Raw genomic sequence first — 14,761 nt, 5'->3', positions numbered from 1 at the left:
TCCTCTTGGTTTCTGGACTGGGTGCTCTCAGTTCTCCTATTACATTGCTGAGTTCTTTGTCTGCATCTCTAACAAGTTCCTGATCCTCTACTCATCTGTTAAATGTTGCTGGTCCTTGGGATTCTGCCCTTGGCTGTCTACTCTTTTTGCACAGCCTCCTGGGTGATCAGTCCCTTCAGTTACCATCCACATGTTCATGACATCCTAACATCTTGACTTGCTGAGTTCAGAGGAGTTACAGCCAGCTGCCTACCAGTATCCCCCCTCAGAAGTCCCAAAGGCACCTCGAGTCAACATGTTGATGATAGAACATACCATTCCTCTCCTGCATTATTCCCTATGTAGATGGTCCCCTCAGCACCCTGAAGCTGGAAATGGAGGTGATATTTCAGTCTCATTTCCCTCACATTCATGCAGTCATTGGGTCCTGCTACTGCTTCATTTAGGATTAGCCCAGTGCCATTTCCCTGGCACAAACCACCATCATCTCTTACCTGGACCCATCTCTGGTCTCACCACCTCCAGTCTTGTCCTCCCTCCACAAATCCATTTCCATATTAAAACCATTTTTATACTTTTATTAGAGTGTCTTCTATGTCCCAGGCCCTATACCACCCCACTACCTTAAATCATAGGGGCTTTTCTGGTAGCCTAGTGGCTAAGGCACTTGACTGCTAACCAGAAGGCTGGTGGTTCAAACCCACCAGCCACTCCTCATAAGGAAGATGGGGCAATCTACTTCTGTAGTGATACTGCCTCGGAAACCCAAGGAGGGGTCGCTATGAGTCGGATCCGATTCAATGGCACATAACATCAACCTTAAATCATCAGTGGCTACTCCTTATCCTCAAAACACTGGTCAAACACTTTAATATGGGTACCAAACTCTCTCAGGAATCCTGGCCTGACCTGCTTCTGCAGAGCAATCTGCAGGGCACCACCTGCCCCTGATGCCGCCCCTATATTCCCTAGTGGGTAGTCCTTGACCTCTCCATGCTCACTCTCTCTCTTGTTCCTTTTATCATGCTGTTCCGCCCACCTTACCTGAAATTCTCCTGTCCTCTCTGGCTAGCAACCTAAAGATGTCAGCTTAGAAGTCACTTCTCAGGAAGCCTTCAGCTTTGTATAATGCCCTTCCTAAGCTTTGGTGGTGTAGTGACTAAGGCATTTGACTGCTAACCAAAAGGTCAGTGGTGCAAACCCACCAGCTGCTCTGCAGAAGAAAGATGAGGCAGTCTGCTTCTGTAAATATTGATAGCTTTGGAAACCCAGTGAGGGTCACTGTGAGTCAGAATTGACTTGATGGCAGTGAGTTTGGTTTGGTTTGGTTTGGTAAGGGCCACATAGCACTCTGCACTTGCTTCAAGATAGTACTCAATACATGGCTGATATACTTTCTTGTTTCTCCATTAGATTTAGAGCCTTGAAAGAGAGGCTGTATTTGTTCATCATTGTATTCCTAGTGCTTAATAGCACCTGGCACATAATATACAGTCCTTAAATGCTTTATCCATTCAATGAGGGAATGGATCCATTCATTATATGCATTCATTATACATTTATTGATCATTACTACATTCCACACACACTAAAAGGAAAACAGGAGAAGAATTGATGCATTTGAATTGTGGCATTGGTGGAGAATATTGAGTGTATCACAGATTGTCAGAAGAACAAACCAATCTTAGAAGAAATAGAACCAGAATGCTTCTTAAAAGCAGGATGGTGAGGCTTTGGCTGGTTTATTTTGGACATGTCATCAGTAAAGACCAACTGGTAGAAAAGGACATCATATTTGGTAAAGTAGAGGGTCGAGGAAAACAAAGGAAGCCCTCAATAAGATAGATCGACACAATAGCTACAGTAATGGACTCAAGCACACCAACAGTCAGAAAGATGGAGCAGGATGGGGCTATGTCTCCTTCTTTTATACAGAAGATCACTATAAGGTGGCATTGATTTGATGGCAACTAACAACAACAATATATTTAATCATTCAAAAGACCAGAATTCTCTTTGGTAACCCTTTAGGTTATAATATATTCTAGAAGTGTGTGTTTCTGCATAGTTGAGAGTTTACTCTCTAGATGCTATTGCAATTGAATTGAGTCCCCCAAAAGTATATGTTTTAATTCCTTACTCTTATACTTGTGATTGAGGAGCCCTGGTTGCTCAATGGTTAAAGCACTTGGCTGCTAACTGAAAAGTCAGTGGTTCCAACCCATCAGCCAATCTGGGAGAAAGATGTGGCAGTCTGCTTCTGTAAAGATTTACAGCCTTAGAAACCCTATGGGACAGTTGTACTCTGTCTCATGCAGTTGCTAACTTAGACTGGGTTCTCTAAAGAAGCAAAACCAGTGAAACATATATATTTGTTGTTATTGTTGTCATGTGCTGTCAAGTCATACCCAACTCATAGCAACCACTCTTTGGGTTTCCGAGGCAGTATCACTACAGAAGTAGATTGCCCCATCTTCCTTCTGAGGAGTGGCATACAAATATATATATATGTATATATATATATACACATATATATATATATATTGGAGAGAAGTCCCAAGTCCATGGATCAAACGTCAAGCTAGAGGCTTCTCCTGACTCACACAGCTGTACATTTCCTCCTGACTCACACAGGTGTACATTTCAGCAGGTAAAATGGCAAGCTGTTTGTTCGTTCACAAGCTGTGGAGGCAACTATCACCAAATTGGCAGGCAACACAGTAAAGCACTGGTTCAAGCCAGATGATGACAAGCCAGATGCAGGATCCTGATCAAAAAGCCAGACCTTTCCCAGCACTTTTTCACATATACTGGAAATAGGCCACAGTTGGAAGGAAACTCCCTTTCAGCTGATTGTGCACAGTAGATCTCATCATGGAGGGATTATATCAGATCTCATCATGGGAGATAACTACATTTTAACTGCTAAGCTACTTAGAATCATGGCCCAGCCAAGTTGACCAACAGCCTTGACTATCACAGTCACTATGAGTCTAAGTCACTTCAATGGCAATGCTTTTTATTTTGGGGGGTGAGAGAGCAAGGAGATACTTGTGGATATAATCCTATTTGGGAATGGGGTTTTCTCTATTGTGTTAATGAGGCCATATCAGGGTAGGCTATATCTTAAGTCAATCACCTTTGAGATAAAAACCAAGCTGATTAGGCAGAGAGGAGCAAGCATAGAGATAGATGCCAGCCCACATTGGAGATCTCCAAGGAACCAGGAAGCAGAAGTTGAAGAGACAAAGACCTTCTCTAGAGCCGACAGAGAGAAAGCCTTCCCCTAGAGCCAGTGCCCTGAATTTAGACTTCTAGCCTCCTAAACTGTGAGAGAATAAATTTGTTTGTTAAAGCCACCTACTGCTGTATTTCTGTCATAGCAGCACAAGATAACTAAGGCAGGTGCTTTTATGGTACTCATAGAACTATTTCATACCTACCTTTTCAGGGTCCATTGAGGTTCATATAAAGCACTCACAGACAGTGGGGGTGGTCTCTTTCTATTCAGCCCTGCTTCTTTTCTTCTCTCTTGTTTGTATCTACCTGCTACTCTCCCCATCATTACCCTGAATTCCATTATAGATCTCACTGTGATTGTGCCAGACTATTCCAGATGAATCAGGCATCTGTCTCCTCTCAGGCACCTTACCTCCTTGCAGCTTATCTAGCAAACTTCAACTGCATGCATTTTAGGTCTCCGTAAGTGCCGCCTGTCTTGACTTCAGGACCTGTCCCTGAAGTTGTCATTTTTCTAAATGAGTCACTGCTATCAGCTGCTTTTCTGTGATTTGCCTATCTTCTAAAAGTGGAGCACAGAAAAAGAAATTGCGGTTCATTGCAGCTTCCATTGGATAGAGGCTCTGTGGTTTTCAGAGCCTGCTGACAGAGCACCAGGCCACCCGACAGACAGGCCTGATTAGCTCTACTGGCCCACACTGGACCCAGAAGAAGCTCAGGGAAACACCCCTCCCTGAATATGTGCCCCTATAACATTCTAGCTCCTTTGAACCTTTTGAGAGCAAGGATGATGTCATGTTCATCTTTGTCCCCCTGATGCCTGGCACAGTTTCTGAAATATAGAAGTATTCAATATATGTTTGTGAAATTAGCAAAAGGAAAAGAGAGAGGGAGGGAGGGAAGGAGAAAAGACAAAGGGGAGGAGCAAAACTAACAATGAAAGATCAGACTTTTCTAGGGCATCAAGATGATTGATAGGTGGGTGGATGGATGGGTAGATGGATAGGTGAGTGGGTGGGTAGGTAGATAGATAGATACATAGGTAGATAGGTAGGTAGGTGCTGTCAAGTCAACTCCAGCTCATGGCAATCTTATGTACAACTGAATGAAATGTTGCCCAATCCTATGTCATCCTCAAAATTGCCAGCATGTTTCAATCCTTCATTGCAGCTGTTGTGCCAATCCATCTCACCAAGGGTCTCCTTCACCCTTGCTGGCCCTCTGCTTCACCAAAAAAAAAAAAAAAAAATCCTCTAGTGATTGACCTCTCCTGATGATGTGTCCAAAGCAAGCAAGGCAGGCAGTGTTCTGTTGTGATCCATAAGATTTTCATTGGCTAACTCTTGTAAATGGGAGCTCTGGTAGCGTAGTGCCTAAGGCACTTGACTGCTAACCAGAAGGCTGACGGTTCAAACCCACCAGCCACTCCTCGGAAGGAAGATGAGGCAATCTACTTCAGTAGTGATACTGCCTCGGAAACCCAAGGAGGGGTCACTATGAGTCAGGTCCAACTTGATGGCATATAACAACAACAACAACAATTCTTGTAAATAGATCGGCAGGCCTTTCTTCCTAGTCTGTCTTAGTCGAGAAGCTCTGCTGAAACCTGTCCACCATGGGTTTCCCTGCTGGTATTTGAAATACTGGTGGCATAGCTTCTAGCATTTCAGCAACACGCACACCACCACAGTATGACAAATTGACAGATGAGTTGAATCGAGAAGTTTTTATCAAGAAATTGGATAGTGTCAAATGGATGATTTGGTAAATGAGCTTGTTGATCCTTCAGTATGTGTGAAATTTCCCCCTGGGGAGTATCTGATGTGCTGGAAGAATCTGATATCTTAAATACTGAAATTAATATCCCAGACGTGGAGAGTTTTCAATTTGGAAAGAAATAACATTAAGATAGTTATATAACAGGAAATATCTGAATTCTCTCTTAAAGACTATGTGGCTATGAGGAGGAAAAAACACAGCCTTTGGAGGAAATATAAGGTCATGAAAAGCTGTGGCAGTAACTTCTTAATTAATAATGCATGTTGAATACAAACTAAAACTATATAGATTTGATCATAGTAAAAGACCAGGTGAGACCCCTGGGGCTATGGCCCCTAGTTACCCTTTAGGTCTGGCACTGAGCTCACTCCTGTGGGTTCCAGCCAAACAATAGACAGGCATATAGGGTGAACATTTACATCAGGTAGATACATTCCTTAGAATGATCAATCATGGGAGAACAGAAGGACATAAGAAGATAGCTCGGGGCAAGATGGAAGAGGCAACTATGGGGAGGAAGTGGGAAGAGAGCTGTTACATTGAGGGGAATTGCAGTCAATGTCATGATACAAAATGTATATGAACTGCTATATGGAAAATGAATTTGCTCTGTAGACTTTCACCCAAATCACAATAAAATTATGAAAAAAAAAAAAAACCTATATAGATTGGAGTGCCCAATCATCTTCTCTCCCACCTAATGTTGCTAGGTTTTAGTGGAATGAGAGTATTTGTGTATTTTCTCCCCCTCACTTTAATCATTGGTACTCTTTGGTATTGGTTTTAGAACAGATGTTAAATGAGTTTTATCTCACATGACAATTTCAGTAGATTGTTTGTGGCTTACTGGAGTGGTAAGAAGGATTTTGAGGCTCTGTCTGAGTTTACTGAGGAAAAGTTCCATGGAAAGAAGTCAGGGGTAGGAGTGCATTGGAGAGTAGCAATCTGCATACCAAGTATCTATAATATGTGATCTAGAAGAAAGTAAAGTGATGAGAGCAAGGAATAGCTTTCTTAGTGTCTGACCTAAATAAGAGTCAACTGAAGTTATTTTCGTTTTCATTCAGTGTGTGAAACCTTTGGCTTTCAAATCATGTTTGACAGCTGTTTGAAGGTAGCATCTTTGTGAATAGACAAAAAAAAGAGAGATGACCTTCTTAACTATGTTTAAACCTTAACATTACCCTGTTGCTATCTGACACTGAGTTGGACTTCATGATTGTAGAGAGGGACTGAAAGTCCCTCCAGTATAAATATTTTCCAGTGGTTATTTCAGAAGCAATTTAAGCTCCTGAAACTTGAGTACAACTGGAATCTCCTAACTTAGCATATAAATTGCTGTCTATATTAATAATCTAGAATCTAGATTTGTACCTTAGGAGTCAGAATGTACTCAAGAGTGGCCAATAGCTTTGACCTACTACCAGGCTCATTTCATTAATGACAATAATTTTTACAAATGCACATAACATTTTTCACTAAGAGATAATACATTCAGCCATCTTGTTTGTGGCATTCTTTTCCAGATGGAGAAATTGAGGCATGGCCTGTGATTTTATCCATTCAAGTTGATGGTGGCTGTTGTTAGCTTCCATTGAATTGACTCCCACTCACGGTTGCCTTATGTACAACAGAACAAAACATTGCTCAGTCCTGCATCATCCTCACAATTGCTGGCACATTTGACTCCAGCGTTGTAGCTATTATGCCAATCCATCTCACTGAGGGACTCTCTCACGCTCATTGGCCTCCCTCATCCTCACTGGCCCTCTGCTTCACCATACATGATGTTGTCCTCCAGTGACTGATGCCTCCTCAGGACATGTCCAAAGCAACAAGTCAGACAATGTTCTGTTGTGATCCATAAGTTTGTTTTTTCTTTTTTTTCCCTCAAATTATTGTGTTTTAGGTGAACTTTTACACAGCAAATTAGATTCGCATTCAACAGTTTGTACACAGATTGTCCCATGACATTGGTTACTGTCCCCACAATGTATCAGCACTTTCACTGTTTCCACCCTGCCTGCCCCATTTCCATTCCTCCTGTTTCCCCTGCCCCTCCTTGCCTTCTCATTGTTGCTTTGCTCATCTTTGACCATTTGGTCTCATGTAGTTGATTGTTTAAAGGAACACATTCCTCATGGGTATTATTGTTTACTTTTTAGGGCAATCTATTATTTGGCTGAAAGGTGACCTCTGGGAGGGGCTTTGTTGTTGTTATTAGGTGCCCTCCACTCGTTCTCTGACTCATAGTGACCCTATGCGCAGCAGAACAAAACACCGCCCAATCCTGATCCAGCTCCACGATTCTTGCTATACTTGAGCCCATCGCCACTACCACCATGTCAATCCATCTCGTTGAGGGCTTCCCCTCTTTTATCGACCCTCTACCTTACCAAGCATGACATACTTCTCCAGGGAATGGTTCCTTCTGACAACATGACCAAAGTAGGTGAGACGAAGTCTGGCTATTCTCCCCTCCAAGGAGCATTCTGGCTGCACTTCCTCCAGGACAGACCTGTTAGTTCTTTTAGCAGTCCACGGTACTTTCAGCATTCTTCACCAACAACACAGCTCAAAAGCATCAATTCTTCTTCAGTCTTCCTTTTTCATTGTCCAGCTCTCACATGCATTTGAGGGCTCTAGTTCCACATTAAAGGGTATCTTGTTACAATAGTCTCAGAGGTTCCTCTAGTCTCTATTAGTCCAGTAAGTCTTGTCTTTTTTTATGAATTTGAGTTTTGTTTTACATTTTTCTCTCATTCTAATCAGGACCTTCTCTGGCGTCTGTACTCAGGGTGGTCGGTAGTGGTAGCCGGGTACCATCTAGTTCTTCTGGTGATCCATAAGGTTTTCTTTGGCTAATTCTCAGAAGTAGATCTCCAGGCTTTTTTTCATAATCTGTCTTAGTCTGGAAGCTCCATTGAAACCTGTCTACCATGGGTGACCTTGCTGGTATTTAAAATACCAGTGGCATAGCTCCCAGCATCATAGCAACATGCAAGCTACCACAGTATGACAAAATGACAGATGAATGTTAGATAGATGAGCTATAATAGCAACCTAGTCTGTAGGTTTCTGGGCTCAGTCACTCAGTCAACAAGTATCTCTTGAGTGCTTTTCACACATCAATTGTAGACTCTGCAAATACAGTAGCACTCCCCCTCTTTAGATGTGTGGGATATGTTCCAAAAGCTCTAGTGGATGCTTAAAATCATGGATAGTACCAAACCCTGTATATACTGTTTTTTTCCTATACAAATATATGACAGGTACCCAGGGTGCCTTGAGCAGGCAGCATGAACCTGTTGGATGCCAGCAAGGTTGGGTGCAGCCACTCACCCAACTGCGTTTTCCAGGCTCAAGCCCAGCAGAGGAGGAGGAAGCTCCAGATTGGAGCAGGCTGGAGTGAAATTTCATCACATTACTCAGAATGGTGCACAATATCAATTTTTAGAGTGCAGTTAACCATAGAAAGTAAAACTATGCATAAGAGGGGACAACTGTGTAGCAATGAGAAAAAATGCAACATCCCTAACCTTAAGGAACTTCTAGATCCTTTGGGATGAGACAAATGGAAGCACCCAAATAAGTAAATGCTTTTCAGTAAGTGCCCTGAAAAGAGCTCTGGTGGCATAGTAGTTAAAGCATTTGGCTGCTAACCACAAAGTTGGTGGTTCGAACCCACCGGTTGCTCTGCGGGAGAAAAGATAAAGCAGTCTGCTCCAGTGAAGATTTAAAGTCTTCACTTTAACTCTCTATGCGGCAGTTCTAATCTTTCTTTAAAAAGGGTTGCTATGAGTTGGAGTACTTAATGGCAATGAATTAGTGCCCTGAAAAAGATAAAATGTGGAAACTAGGACAGTGCTTTGGCTCAGGTTTCAGACAGTGATGACTGGACAAGGTGGCATTTGCGACCAGACTGGGACTGGGGAAGACCCTTCCAAGCCAAAGGAACATCAAAAGCAAATGTGTTCAGGACATGGAATGCAAGGCAGTGTGGTTAGGGCAGAGTGAACACTGAGTCCTGTCCGTTAGCTCCAATCTTGGCTACGTTCCTGTTGATAGTGCTGGTTTCTGGTAAGCCTTTACAACTTTTATTGCACTTCCTGGAGCTGCTTTTAAACCATTACATTTGATTGTATGGTGCTCGCTTACTTGTACAGAGCAATTGCGAAGAATCCTGTAAATATATGTGAACCTGATCATGGATAACCCTTTCTGAGGGAGGCATGGGGGACGTGTGGGGTTCAGGTCTGCTCTGGGAAGCCTGGCCAGGTTGGCAGGAAGCTGAGCACAGTGAACAGTGGCCATAGCAGACTAGCTGGAAGTGGAGGGTAGGATGGGGGCAAAGCATCATGACACCATCAATGGCATACCTACTCTACACTGTTTTCTTTCATCTCATACATCAACCTGTGTGCTGATGAGCCCAGCCCAGGACCCCCTCACAGCCTCACTGTGTCCATGAGAACCTCGAAAGCAACAGGTCAAAAAATGGAAACTGCATCCCTTATGAAACCTGTAAATCCTCGGGTGGCACAAACAGTTTACACTTGACTACTTGCCTAATAAGAAGCTCTGGTGGTATAGTGGTTAAGGCATTTGGCTGTTAACCAGAAGGTCAGTAGTTCAAACCCACCAGCTGCTCCATGGAAGAAAGATGAAGCAGTCTGCTTCCACAAATATTTATAGCCTTGGAAACCCAATGGAGGTTGCTGTGAATTGGAGTCGACTCCATGGCAGTGAGTTTGGTTTTGGTTCTCACTTGCCTAAGGATTGGCCACTCCACAGAAGGAAGATGGGGCAGTCTACTTCTGTAAAGATATACTGCTTCAGAAACCCAAATGGGGGACGCTATCAGTTGGAATTGACTCGATGGCAATAGGTTAATGGTTGACAATAGGAACCCACCCAGCAGCACCATGGAAAAAAGATATGGCAATCTGCTTCTGTAAAGATTATAGCCAAGGAAGCCCTATAGAGTAGTTCTACTGTGTAACACACGGGGTCACCTTGATCAGAATTGACTCCGTGACAACAGGGTATGAAACCTGTGACACTTCTGAGTTCTCTCCTCTTGGTTGCTGCTGGAGTCTGGGCTCAGGCCCCTAATCTAGAAACTTAGGGTCATGCACAGCTTTTACACTCTCTCTCCCCTGCTGTCCCTTTGTGGGTCACTTTTCACCTCAGCCCCCTCCCCTGCCATGACTAAACCAGTCCCTCCTCTAAGAAGCCTCTTCTGGGCCAGCCTCCTCTCCGTGTCTCAGTGTGTCTACTTTGCACACTGCATATCTGAGAGGCTGATGGCTCTTTGAGGGCAGGGATCATGTCATAGTCATCTTGTATCAGCCACCTACACACAGTAGGGCTTGATAACTGTTTGGCAAACACATGAGCAGAGACTGAGCATATTCTCTAGTAAGCAGTGATTTGAGCTATTTGCTCATTATCATCAAAGGTACATGAAATGAAGATTAATACTGAACATGGTTTACTGGTTTCTTTAAACTCTTCTGAATTTATCTGAATTCCTTACATAAAGCAGCTACTAATCAATTTTAGAGCTTAGAAACCTGTTTAATAGTTCTGAAATGGTAATTTTGCTTCAAACAGGAGGTGACCTTAAGATGGGAGGTGAAGTAGTGATACAGGGTGAAATTTCAGACCTTTGTTCTTGTGACTCATGTGACTGTTGGTGACTTTTTTTGTTGTTTTTTCAAGTGTGGTTTTCATTTTTTCTTACAGCATCAAGCTTCTAGCTGTGCAAGAACTACTTGACAGAGAGGCCTTGGAAAAGGTAAATGTTTTGCTTTTCTTACCCCACATTCACAGACTTGGAACCAAAGTCCCTGAAGAGGTCATGGCTGCCTCAGTGCCACACAAAAGTTGGTCTGTTATTTTGTATTCTTAATAGTCAGTGTGAGTCCCTGGCTGGTGCAAACAGTTAACATGCTCACTGCTAACCAAAAGATGAGAGGTTCACATTCATCCAGTGGTGTCTTGGAGGAGGGGACTGGTGATCTATGTCCCCAAAAAGTCAGCCACTGAAAACCCTGTGAAACATAGCTTTACTCTGACACACATAGGATTGCCGTGAGTCGACTTGATGGCTAGTTCAACAGTGAAATTTTAATCAAAACTCACCACATTGCTCATGTCCTGTTAACACTTATAAGCTCAACCTTGCTTGCTTCTTTAGGGTCGTGGGAAAAGCAGAAGCTTGCCTTGCTGTGGAGCGATAACACCAGGAGCTAGACACCTTCCATATGTTAGCTAACCACTTCACATGTGTATTGTCACCCAGTTAATGAATGAAGGAATTGCAGCCCAGCAAGGTTAGGTAGCCTGGCTACCCAAGGAAAATGAATTCAGTTGGCAGAGTCAGGCTTTGAACCCCAATAGTTTCATTTCCCAAACCAAGCCTTTTATGTTTAACAAGCAAGATCATGAGTTGGAGTCAGTCCCTTTATAGTCTTATTTCTGAGGATTGGAAAGCTCCCTCTCCATTCCCAAACTAATTTTTTACTGCTCCCTGCAAGATGTATGTCGTGTGTCTAGGCTTTCTTTGTTTAAATCAGACTCAGACTTGGGAATCCTTTGTTGTGGATTCTGTGGGAAAGGTAGAGTAGACTCTGTGAAGCAGGCTGAGCAGCTGCTGAGGCCTGGCCCCAGGTGCCCGGTCCTGGCTGCTCCCAGTCTGCCCTCTACTCCCGTCCTCCACTCCCATACGCCTCCCAGCTCAGACCAAGTTGCTCCCCTGGAGTGGTGTCTTAGTTTCTTAGTGCTGCTGTGACAGAAATACCACAAGTGGGTGCCTTTAACAAAGATAAATTTTATTTTTCTCAGTTTAGGCAGCTGAAAGTCTGAATTCAGGGCACTACCTCTAGGGAAGGCTTTCCTCCCTCGGCTCTGGGGGAGGTCCTTGTCTCAACTTCCCCAGCCTTAGCATCCCTGGTTCCCTAGAGACCTCCACCTAGTGTCTATCTTTCCCCTATTTGTGCTTGCTTGCTCTCAACCTAATTTGCTGTTTTTATATCTCAAAAGTGATTAGATTTAAGGCATACCCTACACTGATAGGCCTCATGAACATAACAAAGAAAACCCTATTCCAAAATGGGATTATGTCCATAAGTATGTCGTTTTTGTTGTGTGCTGTTGGGTATAGTGATTAGGATTCTAACAACTATTTTTGAGGACACAATTCTATCCATGACGGGTAGTTTAGGAGTCTTCCTGAGTATGTAGTTATGGGTATTAATTAGAATCCCTAACATTAACATAAAAGAAAATGGTTAGAGAGATAAGTACCCAAACTATATTACAGTATTTTATTTTTAGAATTTAAAATGCTTAGATTAGTGCTCAGTCTGCTGGTCGACACTAAAACACATAAAGTTTTAAAAATAGGAATGAAGCAGTGATGTAGGGGAGAGGTCTGAACTCTGACTCTGTATTTGACGTCCCTTTAGCCTCATTTCTATCATGGATAAAACAAGGATAGTGCTTCCTGCCTGACCTCAGAAAGGCAACATGAGTTAATATAACAAAAGGTTTCTAAATGCCAATGCACTCTACTCCTATTAATTCTTAATTACTTATATTAATTCTTAATATGCATCTAGCCATTAAAAAAATACTGTTGTTGTTGTTATGGTTATGTGCCGTCTAGTCAAACCCGACTCATAGTGACCCCTCCTTGGGTTTCCAAGGCGGTATCACTACAGAAGTAGATTGCCTTCCTTCAAGGAGTGGCTGGTGGGTTTGAACCATCAGCCTTCTGGTTAGCAGTCAAGTGCCTTAGGCACTATGCTATCAGAGCTAAAAAATACTAGGTCCATCTATAAAGTACATTATTGGGCCAATGACAACAATGGATATAGAAGGAAAATTGGAAAAAGTATTATGTCAACATTACTTTTACTGAAGTTGGTAACCGTCTTCTGATTATGTAAGAGAATGGCCTTGTTCTTAGGAATTATACACTAAAGTATTAAGAATAAAGGAGCATGGACATATACATCAGGTAGATACACTCCTTGGAGAGATCAGTCATGGGAAAATAGAAGGGCTATGTATGCACAGGGTGAGCTCGGGGGCAGGAGTGCATGGGAGTGAAGGACACAGGGAAGAGGTAACTATGGGGAGGAAGTGGGGAGAGAGCTGTTGCATTGTGGGAAATTGCAGTCAATGTCATGAGACAAAGTGTATGTGAACTGCTGTATGGGAAATGAATTTGCTCTGTAAACTTTCACCTGAATCACAATAAAAATAATAACAATAAAGAGAATAAAAGAGCATGATGTGTATAACTTGTGGTCAAATGATTAAAAAAAAAAACAGTGAGTGTGTGGTGGGTTTGCCCACAGAACCCACAATGACAAAGCCTTTTGATTCTTAGAAGTGCTGAGATTTTCCTAGTTTCTGTAGGAGCTTCATATCTATTCAGCTGTGAGATCTGGCAGAACCTCCCTCCCTGGACCTTCTTTTCTCATCTGTAAACTGCTCTCTGTGGTTTCTTCACACATTAATACTCTTGAGTTTCATTTGTTAGTGTTGATCCTTGGCCATATTGTAAAGAGGAGAAAATCTGCCCTTTTCACTCTGTTTTTGAGTATTTTCTCTGCTCCTTTCCCCACAGTGGTCCTTACTGACTCTGGGGGCCTTTGTGCATCTTGGCCCTATTGTTAGTTGCCATAGAGTTAGCTCCAACTCATGCAACCTTAGTGCAACAGGACAAAATGCTGCCCAGTTCTGTGCCATCTTCTTGATCATTGGGATGTTTCAGCCCATTGTTGTAGCTATTGTGTCAATCTCTCTTAGCATTTCCTTCTTTTTCACTGACCCACTGCCAAACATGATATCCTTTTCTAGTGATTGGTCTTCCCTGGTGACATGTCTAAGTAACAAGACAAGTCTCTCCATCCTCGCTTCTAAGGAGCAGTTTGGCTTAACTTCTTGCAAGACCACCCATCAGTTGTACTATGGTGGCATGCATGTTATTATGATGCATCAAATTATGCCACTGGTATTGCAGATACCAAAAGGGTTACCTATGGTGGACAGAGTTGAACCAGAACTTCCAGACTAAGATAAACTAGGAAGAAAGGCCTGGCAATCTACTTCCAAAAATTAGCTGCTGAAAACCTCATGGCTCACAGGAGAACATTGTCATCTGCCCTTTCACCATCAAAACATGCTTTCTAGGAAGAGGGGAATGGTAAGCACATGCCCTGTAACCCTATGACATGCAGGCTTCCAGTTTTCACCTCTTTAAACTCTGTCTTAATACAGGTGCAATAAATTGGGGAAGAGGTTGAGGGACACCTGGGAAAGTCATATTTCTGAATGTTTCTTCTCCCCTAACACCACATAAAGCCAGTTCTCAGACTAGTGACAGTGGTCTGTTGTTTATTTTAAAAATAAGCTATATTCCTTACAGTCACCAATCTGTTTCTCCACCAACTTCTTGTTTTAAAAAATTATTAAAACTACGAGCAGATGGTCTAATATGAATCCATGTTAGGACATAGGACATTTCTGTGAAAAAGTGTTTTGGATATAGATGTGCTTTTTTGTTAAACATCCATTAGGCACAAGAGCATGGACTTAGGCTAAGGCGTATGCATGTCATACAATGCTCTGTTCTCTCTGCTTTAACAGTGGAACTCTTTTGTTTTTCTGAACTTAAGTCACATAGACTTGTTTCCCAGGCTTTTCAAACAGGCCCATCAAATGCCTT

General features: G+C 42.6%; 1 protein-coding gene across 1 annotated transcript in view; it reads left to right on the top strand.

The window, feature by feature from the left end:
* EEPD1 (endonuclease/exonuclease/phosphatase family domain containing 1) overlaps positions 1-14,761 on the top strand; it is a 173,067-nt gene that overhangs the window by 99,967 nt on the left and 58,339 nt on the right. The window contains exon 2 of the mRNA XM_007950101.1: positions 10,768-10,819. Coding sequence (XP_007948292.1) covers positions 10,768-10,819 — 52 coding nt within the window. The remainder of the gene's footprint in view (positions 1-10,767; positions 10,820-14,761) is intronic.

The sequence above is a fragment of the Orycteropus afer genome, unplaced genomic scaffold (assembly GCF_000298275.1).
Source record: "Orycteropus afer afer isolate SDZICR_OR568_19922 unplaced genomic scaffold, OryAfe1.0 scaffold00263, whole genome shotgun sequence".
Classification (NCBI taxonomy): domain Eukaryota; kingdom Metazoa; phylum Chordata; class Mammalia; order Tubulidentata; family Orycteropodidae; genus Orycteropus; species Orycteropus afer.
Note: the sequence above shows the minus strand (reverse complement) of the source record. Positions and strands in the feature narration are given on the sequence as shown.